The sequence below is a fragment of the Excalfactoria chinensis genome, chromosome 4 (assembly GCF_039878825.1).
Source record: "Excalfactoria chinensis isolate bCotChi1 chromosome 4, bCotChi1.hap2, whole genome shotgun sequence".
In the NCBI taxonomy this organism is placed as follows: domain Eukaryota; kingdom Metazoa; phylum Chordata; class Aves; order Galliformes; family Phasianidae; genus Excalfactoria; species Excalfactoria chinensis.
In genome coordinates, this window is record NC_092828.1 from 64,446,213 (window position 1) to 64,464,055 (window position 17,843).

The 17,843-nt window shown below is 37.6% G+C and overlaps 1 protein-coding gene across 5 annotated transcripts in view; it reads left to right on the plus strand.

Annotated features, from left to right (window-relative positions):
* Nucleotides 1-17,843, plus strand: part of MARCHF1 (membrane associated ring-CH-type finger 1) — a 204,377-nt gene that overhangs the window by 158,048 nt on the left and 28,486 nt on the right. For all 5 annotated transcript variants that reach the window (XM_072334317.1, XM_072334319.1, XM_072334316.1 and 2 more), the window contains 2 exons: nucleotides 418-468; nucleotides 11,428-11,507. In XM_072334317.1, coding sequence (XP_072190418.1) covers nucleotides 418-468; nucleotides 11,428-11,507 — 131 coding nt within the window. The remainder of the gene's footprint in view (nucleotides 1-417; nucleotides 469-11,427; nucleotides 11,508-17,843) is intronic.

Consider the following 17,843-nt stretch of genomic DNA (forward strand, 5'->3'; position numbering starts at 1 on the left):
CTGTTTAATCTACCTGAATGGCAGGTTCAACTTTTTGAGTAGGTCTGTGTCCAGTGTAAGTAGGTGGATTTTATTCTTTGTCACACTGCATTTCTGTTCATACAAGAGTAGCAGTTTTCATGACAGGCCACGATGATGCATTAATCACAATGCTGTTTTAAAAAATCACAACCACCAACAAAAGAGGGCAACAGTAAATTAGTTGCTAACATTCATTTCTTGCAGCATGTCTTTCTGCTATACTGGTGTAAGTCGCCTAAATATTGTAATGGTTTGGGTGTTGAACTGTCTTCCACTGTGCAGTTGGTGACCAAACTGAAAGCAGAGAAACTGTATATTTGCAATCACAAGAAGAGTACTTCTTCTTAAGTAAAATTTGCATGGCATAATTTTTTTTCATCTAATTATCTTTTCCAGAATGACAAATCCCCAGGGCGTTCCACGAGTCGATCAAGTAATATTTCAAAGGTATGTGAAATCTCTTGCCTTTATGAAAAATTCAAAAACCACTAAGTGGATTAAATACAGTATAGTACTCTATTTAACTAATATATGCATATTCTGATGTATCCTTTATAAACATGATGTTTTATTTTTTTTTTGCGGCATACTATTGTGATTACCAAGTAAAATCCATCATAAAGAATAAATATCCAATTAGTCCTTACTGTGGTATGTAGGAATAATAAGTAAATAACAAGTGCATTTTTTGCCTCCCTTCTCCAGTTGCTAAAACTTACATTAACACTTGGCTTAAAGTAGAATTACCTGTTGATGTTTCTCCGTCTGCTCCACCCACTCAAGTAACAATAGGTGTTATGTGTGAATTCTGAATTCCTTTTACAGAGATTGTGCTTTGATGAAGTTAGGACTTTATATCCAGATGTTTTTAGTTTCTAGGTAATAGAGAAGGGAAGATGGAAGGAACAGTAAAATGAGATTTGGACTGCAGTCCTTTGTAATCCCATTTTTGTGTGTTTTTGGTTCAGATGTGGCTTACATCTATTCCAGAAAGCCAAGATTTAGATGAGGTAAAAGCTCAAAACTCACTATCTTGGAATCCCAATCTCTTTATCTGCCATGTTTTATGTTTGCATTTGAAGATGAAATATTTTGCCTCCAGTGTAATATTTTGCCTCCCCTACAACATTGTCAGCAGGGTGCACAGGAAAATGTTTACTTTGCAGAGCCCTAAAAAGATAAGATTTCTTACCTAAAGAAACTAAGTGTATGTTAGGTTCTGCTCATTTACACCGAGAAGAAGATTTTAAAAAGAAGGGAAGGATAAATGTGATTATATCTAGTCTGCTGTAGAATGTGGCCTAATCTCCTCCGGATTTGCCTTTTTAAAAAAAGTATGTATACTTTCAAATTTGATCTCAGTCAATTATATGTGTTATTTTCAATAAGAGTTTTAAATGCGTGTCTATAGTTATAGTTGCTGTAAAATGATGGGGATTTTCTACAAATTTCAGTGGTACATGTTACACTGTAGCAAATCATATATATATATTCACCAATATGAGACACAGCAGTGTCATTTATTTTGAAGTATCTTCTGCAGAAATCAGTATAGATCCTTATTAGAAGTGTTTGCAGCTTTTTAAGTGGCATTTTAATGAGCTGGATTTTCATGCATGCAGTTAACTCAATCTACTTCTGTTGTATGTGTTTGTAGAATATGCTCAGGCAGTTCTACACACTAGGTACATTAAGTCTGAATTGCATGGTGTTACAGATTAAACTGAGTTGATGGACATTGAATATCTCTTATCCGGACATAATGAGAAGGAATAGCTTTGGTTTAGTTTACTATTTACCAGATACTAGTTATTATGTACCTATTTAATCCATGGATTTTAAAATCTACCATTCCTCAGATGAGTAAAAATATCAACACTTAAGTCTTACAATTCACTTTTGCTGTCCATTGAGAGTGCCACTATAGGATGTTTTTAAGACCTCCCTGATAAGAAATTTCAGTAATCTAGGCAGATATGAGGATGGATTCTAATACGTTTAGATATAATTTCAACACATGATTATTTGCAAAGTCCAAAGTAAAGAAAACAATAGCTGGGCAATGTTTATCTGTACATGTTCTAGCATTAATTTATGCCAGTAGTTTGCAAATGATTTTCATATAACTGTGAAGGTAGGTAGCTCTAACTGTGGGTTGTTTTTTTTTATGTAATAGAGTACTTTATCATGAGGGCAGAAGAAAAGCAAAATCCTATGTTTGTATTTGCCAGATGCAGAACAGAGCTACGTGCTATTTTATTTGTGAGCAAAAGTACATGAACACTGAAAATGAAGCATGGTAGGCCTTGACCTTGGGCTGTCCCTTGTCCCTCTAGAACAGAGTGGTGCTTTGGTGCTCCTGTTCATAGAATCATAGAATGGCCTGGGTTGAAACAGGCCACAGTGATCATCTGCTACATGCAGGGTCACCAACCACCAGACCAGGCTGCCCAGAGCCACATGCAGACTTGCCTTGAATGCATCCAGGGATGGGGCATCCACAACCTCTCTGGGCAATCCATTCCAGTGTGTCACCACCCTCTGAGTGAAAAAATTCGTCCTAATATCTAACCTAAACCTCACCTGTCTCAGTTTAAAACCATTCCCACTTGTCCTATCATTACCCACCCTCGTAAACAGCCTTTCCCCCTCCTGTTTATATGCTTGCTTTGACTATTGGAAGGGTGCCTTACCAGCACTGCTTTATTCAGTGGGAGCGAGAGCATTTCTCCAGATGGATTTGCTCATCCATCTCTGTGTGCTTCTTCAGCACATTTCTTTGACCACTTGTGTGGTAACCACTGAGTTAACCGCAGGTTTTTAAAAGTAATCTCACACGATTTTGTACCCTCCATACTCTGCCTCTGCCATAGTGCTTCTGATTGACAGGCAGCTGTGGCTGTCCTCTGTGAATATCCATCTGAGATATTCGCTCATTATCTTCAGCCTACACCTCATTAAAACTGCCCTGGGATTCCAAAAGCAAGTACTTGAGTTGGCTTTCCAAGCAAAGATAATAAGGAAAGTGTGTTGGTGTCTGGCTTGTTTTGCACTTCTGGTAATAACCTAGACGTTTTCTATAGACTCAACATATCAATAAACAGGTGGTCTTGCCTTCTTCCTGGCTAGCACTGGGATTCATGGATTGTATTTGGAACTGATCTCCATTTCATATTATCTTTCAGTGATGAGGTGGAGCCTGAATTACTGATCGTGGCTTTCAAAGCTTACCTATTGTAAAAGAAACAGAAGTATTGAATGTGTGTTATGAACAACCTTTCCTGGTTTATTTTTTTACTTTCTCTCCCACCTATCGCCCACAGTTAGTCTTATAAACTGTTCTGGATTTCTGAATTAGAATTATTTTCTCTAGGTGTGTTTTAACTTTCAAGTAAATAAATTTAAAAAAAAAAAAAAGAATAATAATTTGTTCATTAGCTATTTGCCACTAGTTAGTCCCGTGTATTGTAGCTTTTCTCAGTAAATTGCTTATGTGTAAGTAACTTAAGAGGAAATCTAGTCTGAGAAGGATCTGGTAGATTCATTTTTCTGTTGTGATTAACAAGTGGAAAACTTGTTGTGGTTGAATTGCAGCCCCATAGAAGTTACGCTTGCATGTGTTTGTGAGGCTGCCTGGTTGTGTTAAAATGCTTTCTGGAAGAAACATTTCTAGCACGTTGTAATTATCTTTCTGCATGTTAAGTACAAATCGAGAGCTCCTTAGAGGAGAATTTCGAATTTCCAGTTCTCTGTTGGGAGCTTTAGGCTTATTTTTCAGCAAAGCTCAGACTTGGAGCAATTTTATGTTTAAGATCAAGTGTTTCTCAAAAGCAGGTGTCAGTACACTTCTTGTTTACCAGTCTCTGAAGCATCTATGTAATAAAATTCAGTTAATTTACGTCAGTGAGATGGCTGTTCTGGAATAGTCATTATTGTGACATTCATTAGTCTGATTTAATATATGAAAACCAACAGAGAAAGTGAAAAAAGGCAAGAATTGGTTCCACTATATGTTTGTCTCCACTCTGTGCAATGATTTCTTATGTCAGGTCTGGCTCCTCTCAGTGATACAAAGTTTTAGATGAAGTATGTATTGTTGCCAGTTTACTGTTTTGAGGTGCTCAGATTGTGAGAGAGGACTGTTCCAGGGTAACTGTTGCATGACGGAATCCTAAAGAGTAATTGTGTGGCCCCTTGCATTTTGATACAGGGGACTGTACAGCTAAAATCAAATCAATTTATACCATTCTTCCTATTCTTTGCCAGTCTCACACCACTCATAAGTGGCAATTCTCTTCAGATTGCCACAGATTCCCTATTTTAAGTCCTTTCAAAGTGTAACTCATATTTTTTCTTTACTTACTTTATTTTAAAATAATCTAGTAAGTTGGTATAAAATTGATGTGAGGTTCTATCTTAACAGAACTGAGAGAAAACCTAGAGCTTTTAAAAAAGAAAATAAGCCAAGAACAAACAAGTCCTTATTCTTGTAAAGTGCAAAATGTCAGCCTTCAAAAGCACTGTTACAATGAATAATATAATGTATACAAAACTGGCATTAAAATTTGAGTGTAAATGTTATGTTAGTCATCTAAATGATTCTTCTTGCTCATAAACAAAATCATTATTTTCAAAGGTGGAGACTTGCTTAGCTCTTAACTCTCATTATGATTCTATTACTGTAGAAAACAGCAGTGCAGAGCAAACAAGTTAGTGAAGAGTGTTTTGTTCATCAAAACATAGAGTGGAAAAGACAAAAACAAGAATGAGGTGCAACAGCTTAAAATTATTGCTGATTTTTTTCCTATTAAATGCAAACGTGTGACTTCTTTAACAACAGAATGCTTTGTGGCTTGTCCATGGAATTCATTGTCAAGTTGCAGTAAGCTTAACAAAAGGATACGGTTGACCTGTTTTAAACTAGTGCTCTAGTGAAAAGGAGTGCATGCAAAAAAAACCAGTGTAATATTTCATACAGATTCTGTTTTCTCAAGTCATAATTCTTACCAGCAGTTTACACTGGAGTTTCCCTAAATGAACCTCACCAGCTCATCCTGATAGAACTGGATGTATATTTGAAATGTGTTAAGAACTGCAAATTTTATGTCAGTACTGGTCTTCTTCATGCATTATGCCTATGTAATTTCCACTTCTGTAGATGGAGAGATGACAGTGTTTTATAACCAACTTCAACCCTGTCCTATGCAATGCAATAACAGGTGAAGTAGCTATGATTTGTTTCCATTAGGTATGGCATTCAAGTTATGAGATATACTTACTGGCCAGTTTTTAACAGGAGCTACAATCTATAAATACCAACTCCATATGTCCTGGAATTTGTTATGTCATTTATTTTTTTCACAGGGGGTGGCACACAAAAGCACATTTCAGGGCTGTGTCCTAAGAATAATCCAATTAAGCAAACTTTACATCCACACTGACATAAAGTATTCTTTTGCTTAAAGTCTGAAGCTTTTTGTACTGCAAAAAATATGGTGTCTTCTGTTTTTTAAAATGATATGTTAAGGTTTCACTATCTTTTGGCTTAGTCATATAAATATTCTTTAAGCAGCTCTTTCGCTCTGGGACATTTAGATCTCTTTCTTCCGTAGGGCCAGAATAAATAAATATTACATAAACGCACCAGGTTGTTTGAATATAATGACGATATCCTTACATGTACACACATGGGAGAATTGCAGGAGTGCCACATGATTGAAAGCTGTTTAGTTAGTATACAGAAATATTTTGAGGCTTTATGTCCTGGAGGTAGAGGGATATGTAGAAATGTACACTCTGTATGAAAGAAAAAATTCTAAACAGTGAATACTGATATTGGCTGCTTTGGAAGTAAAATACTATAAAATCCAGTAGCAAGAGGTGAATGTTTTGTGCTTCACCTTTCCTTGGGCAACATTTGTACTGAGCTCCTTGCAGGCAGTCAAAAGCTGCTGACTTCAGGGCTCTGCACCTTCTGCAAAAAGAGCAGCTCCCTCTGGGGTTTCAGTTGCATAATTCGGTGAATCAATGAATAGTGTAAGTTTTTCTAGGATCTGTATAATATTTTTTGCTAACAAAGGAATAATGCCTAAAAAAATCCCTAAAAAGAATGAAGAGAAATATAAATCAAAAGTATTGCAGAGCTGCAGTACAAAGACTTAAGAAAACTGTAATCCAGCTGATAATTCAAAGCCTGTTACCAGAGCTTCTGGGAAGAACAACATTTTGATTAGAATTGCTAAGTATACAATAAAGGTCAACACAGCTCAGTAAGACAGAAGAAGAAAAAAAGAGTGGAAGCTCATTGAATCTACAAGTCGAATTTGTAATTGCCCTTAGTTAGTTTCTTTTTCTTTTTCTTTTTCTTTTTTTTTTTTTTAAACAACAAGGTAGACTTGGCACTTGTGGTTTTTATTTTACTTTGGTGGCAAGTAAGCCTGCTTTAGTGGTTTAGATTTCAAACTCTTCCATAACAGGATCTCAGTGAGTTTCAGAGGAGCTGAACAGTTTCAGTCAGCACAATCATAACTATATTTCATTTCTTTCTGTGTTACTTTTTATTTATTCCTTGCCTTCAGAGGCTGATGGAAGGAGGGGAGAGAAGACAGGAGGAAAATAAAAGACCTAGAGAAGAAGTATGCCAAAAAGAAGACAAAACCAAACCTTGTTGTGAAAGTAAATGTAACAAATTGAGTTACCAGTTCCTTTAATGGTTGCTGGAAAGCCATCAGTCAGACAGTAATGATGTCTAGATCTGAATGCAGGAGCTCCGTTCTGAATTACTGAAGAGGGGGGAAAGAAAAACAGCATAAGTTTCAATTCCAAATGGAAATGGAATCTCAGAAGACATGTTATAAAATACACCTGGCTGTAGGGTTAGGATTTGAGCCTGAGTTATTTCAGCCATCGTTTTGATCTTTTTAGACCTGAGAAATTACCGTATTATCTTACAAACTTTTAAAAGTTTATAAACTTAAAAAAGTTTATGAAGACTGATGTGTTCTATAAAAAGCTACATTGTTTACCAAGTAGGATTTTCAGGTGTAAATATGCAGACTGGATCTCCTGCTGAGCTTTATTGCTGTGCAAACTGCTATAATCTTCTAAGGTATCTGTTCCTTGGGGTACCATTATTTTAATAGGATAAAGCTTCAGCTTTTTAACTGTATTAGCAGGTGGGATCTGGAGGATTCTGTGATGCATTGCTGCTATAAAGCACACTTAGTGTGAGCATAAAAGCATTAGTCATATTCCCTGCCTGCCCTACCTCCGCCAATTTTCTGTGACTTTCTACCCGAGTGGTGCTGTAGGCTGAGCAGCTTTTTGAAATGCCTCTGGCCTTCCTTATTCAGAACAGAGGCATTAGAAGATTTGTCAACCTTTCGGGGGGTATCTGTGAGGCCATTTGATGTCAGCTGGATTGTTATTTTAGAGCCTACCTCTGTTCAGACACGAATGCTTTGCACTTGTGAAACATCTCTTTACTGAGCTCTTCTGTTAGTTGCAAAGAGCCCTTTGCTCATAAAGAAGAGTACGATCCCTGTTCCTGGTCTAGGTTCAATATGCAGTGCTAAGCAGTAGTTGGTCAGTAAGGACTTTCATTGTCTGTTACTAACTGGGAACTTCTATCAGATTCTGGACATCCATTACAAAGCAATGTGGGTTTTTGCTGCAGTCCTTTAACACAGAGACATGAGTGTGGCATCAGATTCCCATTGGGTGAAATAAATGATTATCTTGCTTGCCCTGAAAATGCCACATTTTACCAATGTTGTGTTTGAAAAACGTATGACCAACTTCTGTTGAACATATTGAAAATAATTATGAATAAGCGCCATCTCATGTTTATTAACTGGATTGCACATCCTTGATGCATCTCAACTGGCCAAGACAGCAGAAGGCGGTGACTGAAAATTTCTACTGACAGCATTTTTGAATTGCCAAACCAAATCATCTGGAGTTGGTTTTATCCCTCAGGTTTTCTTTCTTGTGTTGATGTCATAGAGAGATGAGATGTCTTGCTTATAGGATTGTCAGACAAGTTTATTTTGAATTATCACCCTTAATTATGCTACTGGTATAATTTGTTTATGATAAAATCAGTACAGTGCTAGTTTAGTTTTGCCATTCTGATGAGCATCACAGTACTGCTGTCTGAAATAGACATCAGCTCAAGGAATACTATTTCTAAAAGAATTCGCTGTTCGGTCTGCCAAGTGGAATTGGAGTCCACAGCATCAATCTGATCCCTCTATTCAATGAATAGAGTATCTGAACATATTCAGTGTGCTAAATAGTCATATAGCAACGTGGTAGAGATTCTGACAGTGAAATCTGTGTGCCTGAGACTGTTTCCATCATCTGTTATATATGCATTCCCATAAGAGCTCATTATCAAGATGGATACGGTATGAGCAGGCCATATACAAATGATCATGGTTTGACCGATACACCTGTAAAATAAACTTGATACCAGATACAGAATTTTGTATTTTGCTACTGAGACCAGCACTAAAGATGATTAAAAAACAAAAAGCATATATTATGAGTGGGGGTGATGAACTTGTTCAGTGCTGCTTTTTGTAGCAGCACAGTGTATCAGGCAGTCCAAGGCAGCAGCAAGTTAATGATGTGTGCAGTGCTGTGCTATGTCAGTGCAGGTCATGCTGTCAGAATATGGGTTGGTTGAAAGTGCAAAGAGATTTGGGGTAAAGTTCTGGAATGGTCTTTCAGCTGAGCTGAAATTCATATGTTTTTCAAAACAACTTAAGTCCTTAAGTGTGATTGCATTCATGTGGTAGCGTGAGCAGACTTGACAATAACAGGTCTTTCCGCTTCTGTATAGTTTAGAGGGATAAATCTGGAATTAGATGTAAAATAAGACCCTCCCCCCAGTGCCTGCGAGGCACAAAGGTTCTACTTGTTAATGTTTTCAGTTTTGGAAATAACTCCATAGCTCATTTTACCATTAGAAGCTATTGTAAAGTAGATAAAACCATTTGTATTTAAAAGTTTTAGATGCCTGCTGAATGGAATGTGATTTGAGATGAGAACCTGAATTATCTCACACGTAACTTGGCATGTTGGAGTTCTCTCGCTTTGTTTCTGAGTATTGAATCAGCACATAACCTCTCTGCCTGCTCATACATCAGGTTTGCTCCAATATGGATTAAATAAGCAAAAGGCATTCATTTTTCAGGAATTTGTTGAAAATTGTTTTAGAAGAAAAGAAACCATCCTTTGAGTTACGTGCAACTGAACAAAATGTAATTATGCCAGTGCAGGGGAACTAGAAAGTAAATGTGACTGAGCAGGGCTGAAACTGTCCAGACCTCTGTGCAGCTGAGAGTGAAATGTAAGATTTAAGCAATCAAGCTGCTAATGTAATTTTTATCATAAAATAATTAGATTTCCACCTGTCTCCAGCCCCAAATAATAAGTGTAAAAGCTTTTCAAACAATTTGTTTTAATTCTTGGCTTGAATCCAACCCTCTTAAGGACTGCCAGGCTGACTTCCTGCCTTAATAGCTGCTGGAACGTTCTTGAACTTATGCAGAACTACAGTACCGTTATTGTGCTGTTTTGATCTTCTCTGTATCCATTCAAAGGGTAAATCTTGCCTTTATGGTGTGGGCATAACCTGACCACTAACTGAAGATCATATTTGAACTGCATGTAATACAGATCCAGGGAGAAGCACTGATAAAAGTCCTGCAGCTGCAAAGTAGAAAGAAAATAAAATGACAACCTAGAAAAGGGGAAGTAGGGATGAAATTCAGTACTCCACCCTCAGTTGGGGCTGGATTTCTTCAGCAGTCCTTCACCTGCTTTTTATCTGGAGGGACATTTATTCAAACTGTATCAGCATGTAGTCCAACAAGGTAGATCTGATGCTCGTGTCATCTTTCCTCTTTAAGTAGCTGTGCAAACAGCTTAAGGTGTGCCTAATCACTTAAAACAGATTACAGAGGCTAAAGTGGAAAAAGATTATGTGTGTGTGTGTGTGTATATATATATATACATATATATATATATACACACACATATATATATATATGTACCAACCATGCATATTCCAATTGTTCATAGTGTGTGTAATCATATTCCTTCAGGGAACGTGAAGTGATACTTTGCTGTTTTTAGAAAAGGATATTTGATGTATGAATGTGTTTTTTTCTCATTGATACTTGTTCTGCAGATATTCTAGTGTTCCTCCATTGCCTGGTGGACCAAAGCATTGAAATACCTTCTGAATATTGTGCCCAAATGCTTTATCAGTTTGATTTCTCATGTTAGTTTCATTTTCATACCTCCAAGTTTCATTTTGCGTATGTAGTAGTAAACAACTGGTCACATTTTTATTGTTGTGATAGCGTATCATGAGGTAAATAGGAGTGCCTGAATTCCTAAAGCTAGATTGTTTGAGTGCAAACGCGTTGCTGTTAAGTCTCTGATGGTATCCTGATCGGACCATTCTTTTGTCTCCATTTGGTAGTGGCACTCACAGTGGCACAGAGTTCCATACAGAAAGGTAATGTCCTCATGAATTTTATAGGAATGCTATCGCCTTAATAATGCTATACATTTCCTCACAATACTGTACCAGGTGAGTGAAGAATCACAAGGCTTTGGATTAAAACTTGGATTCCGTGCAGCTATGCTGCTGAAAAAAAAATGTGAGACAGATTGAAAGGGTTTTCTGTTAATGCCCTCAAAATAAGTTTCCAGCAGAAGTATTGAGCAATGGAGTTTGCAATTTGTAGCAACAATCTTAAGAGCAAAATGTGATATACTAAACATGTTCTCTCTCTCTCCTGCTGTTTGCAAATGTGATCAGCTCTGTAGAATTGCAGCCTGCACATAGGTCTTTCCGGGCTCATCGGATTAACATTTTTCAGCTCTTCTTGAAGATGCAGTTGCCTTAAAAACCTTTTAAAACATACTTTAATTTTCTTGAAGTTTCCTCAGGCTGCTCAGCATAGGTTTACTTTGTGTTCTTCATCACTCTAGAGCATAATGTAGAAGCTCTTCATTTTGTTTTGAAAGGAATAATCACGATTGTTTTACTGCATGAAATTAAACCAGCATCCCTTCCCATCAGACATTTACGGTAGATAGAAACCAAATTGAAATCTCAGATGTTGAAAGCTGCTTCCTCAAACAGTGACAAGAAGTAGTCATAAGCAAATGACAGCTGAAACACTTCAGTCATATTTAGTTCCACAAATAGGTTTTGCTTTTGGTCAGGCTTCCTGTATTTTTGAACTTGCATTTGTTCAGCAGTACGCTATGAACAGCAGCAGCAGCAGCAGTTACTTTAATTTTGTAATCATGTGGCAAAGCAGTAAAATATCTGCTATGTATTTCATGGACAAAGATTCCAAACTGTCTAACTTATTTCAACAGGCAAGCAGCCCTACAACAGGAACAGCTCCCAGGAGTCAGTCACGATTGTCTGTCTGCCCTTCCACTCAGGACATTTGTAGGTATGTGCTGAGAAAAACGTATCTGATCAGACTGATATTCCTTTGTTATTGCCTTTACTAAGTAATATGTAGAACATGTAGTTCTTGCTTCTGCATAACACTGTTCATAATTTCATAGACTTTAGTTTTTTTTCCTTTTGATCTGTTTTATTTCTGTTTTGGTTTTTCAGTCTCATATCACAATTCATGTTTCCTTTTCATCCCTTTTTTTCTGATTTCTGTCTCTCTCTTTCCACCCACCCATACCATTTCCATCCCTTTCCTTTGCTCACCGCTTTGTCTAGATCTACTACTTTGCATGATTTGTCAGAAGATGAGCTTGAAAATGCAACCCCTGTCATGGTGCTGACCCCTTCCAATAGGGAGTCTGGTAAGAAACAAGTGAAACGAAGGTTTAGGCGGAAAAGAGAAACTGGAGACAATGGTGAGCATGCAGAAAAGCAAGGAAAGGGGAAAGACTGCAAATTACATCCAGAGGCTGCAAAATTCAACTGGAATGCGCCTGATTCATCATCATCCTCAGATGAGAGTCAGTGGGCTCAGGCTAGGAGGAGAGCAAGAGAAAAAGCCAGAATGTCCAGGAAAGGGAGAAAGAGTAAGGGATCATGCAGTAACCAGGATGGGTCCTCGAACAATAATGCTGTTGAACTTGTCACTCTGGAGACAGGGAAAAAGAAGCAGGACACATCTGACACTGAGAATCCTGCTTTAAATCATCGCAGAAGAAGGATTCCAAGGTTTAAGGAATCACAGTCTTCAGCATCATCTCAGGAAGCGAGGATTTCATCACGAAAATGTGGAAAAAGCAAAGGGAAAAGCTATTGCAGAGATGGGCAGCCTGCATCTTTGTGCCTCGGACACAATAAAGACATCAAGGACTGCTTTGCAGAGGCAGGCTCTGGCAGTGACGCTCTGGCTGCCCCAGACAGTGGAGCACCTTTTGGGGCAGGGCCCACAGTGACTGACACTGCTCAGAAGCCTCCAGTGTTGTATGATGACTGGTCTGATGATTTAGAAGTATGCAGGTTAGTCCTTGATAAGAAAGATTTTACATTCATAGAAGGAATTTCTTACCACTGTGGACCTTCTGTTCTGTCATTGTTTCTCTGTCATAAACTGCTAGACAGGCTGTAAGAAGTGGCACAAAACCTCTGCTACAGAGAAGTGAGCAGGTATTATTCTGAATGTGTACTTCCCTTGTTAAAAACCAATAATTCTGTGAGGGAACCCAATGTTTTCATGCATTAGGTTTTTCCTCAGGGGGATGGACACATTGTGTGCTCTGACAGAGTATTATTGTTTTACATCTCCAGACAGAGAATGAGGAAGAGTGCCAGGTAGCTCAGTGCAATGGGATATAGAGTTTTTCACTCTGAGATTATTGGTTTGAATCCAGCTTTTCTCCCTCTGTGTCATTTTTCATTGACTTATGCGGAACAAATTTCTGGTCCTGACTCAGTGTCATTACCACAACAATCTGATGGATGGTGCCTGCAAAACAATCTTTCCAGTCAGGCCTAAGCTGTGTTACACTCCTGAACACCTCTGCACTGTGAACATGTAGAGGCTCTTAGTTTAGTAGCCATCACACCTTCATGGGCAGAGTAAGCGTTAGAATAAGGTTTGAGAAAGAAAAAGCAACACCAGCAGTTCTCTTTATAGAAGAATTGGTATCTGACAGTTTCATATCCCCATGGTGAAACATGCAATCAAAAGGTGTGTGCTTTCCCTGGAAATGAAGGCAAGCTGCCCACTTCCGAGCTAATATCTGAATTTGGATTACAAAACTATGTGGATGTAAGTTACTCAGTTAGATGGTAAATGAAAATGTGCTGTTCCGTAAGTTTGACAGAATTGAAACAGGACTGTGTTCTCTTTCAAAACTTGTGTGCTAGCATTGACTTTCCTCTACAGAGTATAAATCAGGATGAGGCTTAGTTTGTTGATGTGGTAACCAGAAATGTCTTATTTTCTTTGCTGTGAAGAAATTTGCATGAAAATGTAAGCAGTCAGGATGAGGATGTTCAGTATCCCACGGCATGCAGTTTCAGGATGTACTTGAACCCAGTAACACATTTCAAAGATCCTAGTGTTGAAAAGAAAACTAGACAACTGGCAGACATTGTGCTTTTTCATAGCAAGAGATGGAAGCCCTTACTCATACAGCTAGTTCTGTATTCCCTGTTACACTTACCAAGTAAGAATGGGCCTTTCAGTTGCCTGACTGGTGTCTCCCCTGGTAATTTAAGAGCGTTCTGAGTGAAGTCCAGCTGTGTCTGTACATGAGCTTGCAAGGTTGTAACACACCATGGGCTTGGGACCTCTTCACCTTACCACCACTGCTGTGTCTTTGTATTTCTGTAACTGTGTTATAGATTTTTGAAGCACTTGAAATATGTCTGCCTGGAGTGATACAGAAATGGGCAGAGGTAACTACTTCAGTATCTGCAGAGTTGTCTTAAATTTCTGAACCACCAAGCAAGCAAGTATTGAAGATATGATTCTATCATCCAGTGTCATAGGTACAGTACATATATAGTAGGACCACTTAGTCATTAGTAACTGAATAGAAACATTCAACAAATGAAACATTTTCTTTAGTGTGGATCTTTCTGCAGTCTTGACTACAGCACTAAAGATTAGGTCACAGCTTTTTAACTTTGTCATGTGTAGTTTAGTTCTGCCACTTAAGTCTCCAAACTTAGACTTTGCTTTCAGATGAAAGTGAACTTCAGAGTTTGTATTCAGTTTGTATCAATTCATTCAATCTCATTATAATTATTCAGGCACTTTTTGCAAGAGGGGTGTGCGTGCAAACTTTTCATCTAGGCTCTTGTTTAGTAGGGGAAGATTGGAAACTTTTGATGGGGAAATGTTCCTGCTCTCACCATCACTCAAGGTGCTCTTTGGACAACTGGAGTTAAAGCCAGCACAGGGGATAACTTGACCTGTTGTGCAAAATTTGTCAAGAGTCGTAATTGCTCTTTTCTTCATTGTCAGGGATAATGATTTATTATTTGCTGTCATTGCCTGATGTATTGTAGTGATGAAAATACATTGAGGAAGAACATTACAGAATCAGTAGAGTGTTAATTTTTTATAGCTGCTAAGTTATCTTAATAGGAAAAAAAAGGAAGATGTGTTTTTATGGCTGTAGTTTCTGTTTTTCAGGTCAGGTCCACACACTTGGTTAACTCATCTGTGGCATTTTTTTTCTTCAGATTCACAATCTCTCTGCTTCTGAAACAAACAAACAAAAAATCATTTTAATAGAGATGTGCATGTGTACAGGAACCATTTTTTTCTGCATAAGTAATATAAAAGGCTTTTTTGTTACAGTTGTTCAATACTGGAATTAACGTAGCTGGTTGTGATGTGGAAATTTTATTTTCTTGAAGTGTTTCTGAAGGTTTTCATCAAAGATATTCCTGTCTTGTAATTGACGTGACAAAACTGGAAAGAGGAATGTCTCTCACCTAGATGAGGTGAGTGTGTGAAGATACAGAGGAGTCTTAAACCTACACTGGTGCCAGTTGTTTTTTCTTCAAATGCTTTGCTTTACTTCCTCATCTGTTACTGGCAGTGGGAATACATTTATACATGCAGGATAAGTATAAGCAGTTTCTTCTGTTTGCATTTAGCTGTATTTGTGGGAATGTGACAGGAAGACAGAAGTATAGTACCATGGTGCAATATATACTTTAGCTGGTCTGACTCAAGCCTTTTGGTCATTTCAAGTGATCCATTTCCCCTTCTGTATTGTTCTTCCTCTGTTTCCAAAATGATGAAACAATGACACGATATTAATGATGTTCTTTACAACCTCTTCCCTGAACCTATTTCTTTCTTCTTGAGTCTATTAGAAGGAAGGTTTCTGCCTCTGTGATTACAGACAACTATATCAGTTCTGTCAATTCTGAGTTGCTATAGCACCTGCTATCTTTCTGTTTATTTATGAGATTCACAGATAGGTTTTCTACTACTTTCAGCTTTTCCTTCTCTGCCCTGTTTCTGAGATTCTCCTTGTGTATGAAGTTTGACATGTGGCTTAAGGAGCAGCCTTGGAAGTATCTTTCTCTGGTTTGCAGGAGGGTTTGTCCCTGAAGGAAGAAGCTGTGTGTGGGACTTGATAAAGTGAATGAATTGTGAGGATTTGGTCCTGTGGCTTTTCAGATACGACCTACTAAGCAAAGAAAAAGGATTAGGTGATAACATGCTAATAGTAAGTGTATTGTAAGTGCTTTGCGTATCAACTCTGAGTTAATTGTATGGTCTATTTCTTATTTATATTGGAAGAATCGAAAGTTACTTGTTTGCGCTGATGCAGTCATGTCAGCAATAACACTGAAACATTATTAGCTGTAAGAAACCACACACATTTAGATAAGATGGAATTTCTCACTATTAAAAAAAGAAAGCATACTGGAAGTAGAATGCTGATTACTTTGAGCTCCATAATGACTCTCTATGTAGTCAGGTAGAGGAATGCCCTTATTAGAGGAGTAAATACCACAGCAGAGCATACAAGAAGACTGTTAAGGATTGCCAGAAGTAATAAGTGGATTAATGAAGTTGGATAATGAAATCTGCAGAATATACTTTATCACTTTTGAAAATCGTCTTTAAATTCTAGGACATTAATTAAAGAGTAGTTACAGGAGTGGGTATTTCTATGTGTTAACACAATCATAGATAGAAAGAAATGGTATACATTGCACTATACAGCAGACTGTAGGCTGAGTAGTTTATCTCTGTGAAATCAAGTTTTTTAACACTTTATTTCATAGTATGAAATAAAGCAGAACCTGGAAAAGTAATATACCACATTAAAAACCCTTAAATCCTCCGTTACTTGTACAGTAGAGTGCTCTCAGACTCAACAGACAAGAAGCCTCTTGGGAAAAAACAAGTCTTCAGAGATTGGCCTTGAGGAAAGAAGATAAACAGTGAAAGATATGTAGACTCAAATACTACCACTGAAATTGAACACTCGTTTGAAATATTTATGGTGAAACTGAAGCTGGATTCAGTGAATAATTTAAACTGTAGTGCAGAATATATAGACTTGAAATACCATACAGAGTTCTCCAGAATCACCAGGAACTAGAGGATGCTGAACTGCCATCTCACAGTGCTAGGCTGAAGGGGCTGTTTAACACATATTCCTTATGTTCATAAGTTGCTACATTCCCTTTTATGAACCAAATCTCCGAATCTTTTCCCACCTGTTGGCTCCTCGTAAGAATTACTACTGCGGTTTCCATTCCTGATTAAAGCTTTCTTGTTATAAGTGATGTTTCAATAGGAATTTCCTCATCTAGATAATGGCAGTTCATCAACCTTTGAAGCAGTATCAAATCCTGGTTAGTTTTCTTCTCTGCCTGATGGCTCGGAGCCCCACCTATCACCTGTTTAGCCATCTGGTTATGCATTATCTTTTGGGAGTTCTCCATGGTTCAGTACAATGCAAAAATATCTGAAAGAAGGCAGGCAAATTTTTGTTGTGGTTAAGGTCACATACGGAGTAAGAAATGAGTCCTGCTCCTGCTTCTTTCTCTCAAAACCTGTTATTTTCTTTATCTAACATTTAGTTAATGAAATAACACAATTTCCTGCCAGAAAGTTAGGATAAGAGGATGTTTGAAGGGTCCTATTAGTAAGTACTTTAAGATTGGAAGTGTTCCATAGGCAGTTTTGTTATTCGACTTTAAATAGGTGAGTAGAAAGAAATCTAGATCTCTTTAAGATGCAGTCCTTAGTTTCTTCACCTTGTATCAGCGCAGTAAATCTTGTCTGACATGTATGTTGAATTGTATTGGCAGTGCATCTGAGGCAGAAATTACTTGTAACTTTAGATGGTTAGATATCCTATTTATCACCTATAATGGAAGATTAATGGAAGGACAGGAAAGGCTGACAAAATAAATGATTTAGTGTACTTTTGCTAATGTGATTTGCTCTTGGGTCTCTTGCAAATTTTGATCACGTTTACAGAAATCAAGAGAAAGCTTTGCTTAAACTGTTCTGAAATTACACTGGTGTGGTGTAACATTTTGAAAATGTGTTTTTCTCTAGTCAGATAAAGGCAGCTGACTGTATAATATAATGGAAGGGCAAGAGTGACAGGGAAGAGGCATACAAATTGATTACATTTGGTATGCAGAATTAATGTGCTTCATTCAGACTGTTTTTAAATGGAGGGGAAGACCGGTTTACATTTCGATCACTTTAAGATTTAATAGGAAAAAAATGGAAATGAAATCAGGAACTGAAAAAAACAAAACAAAACAAAAAACAGCCTGCAAAATATAAGTAGGAGAAACATGGCATGCTGTA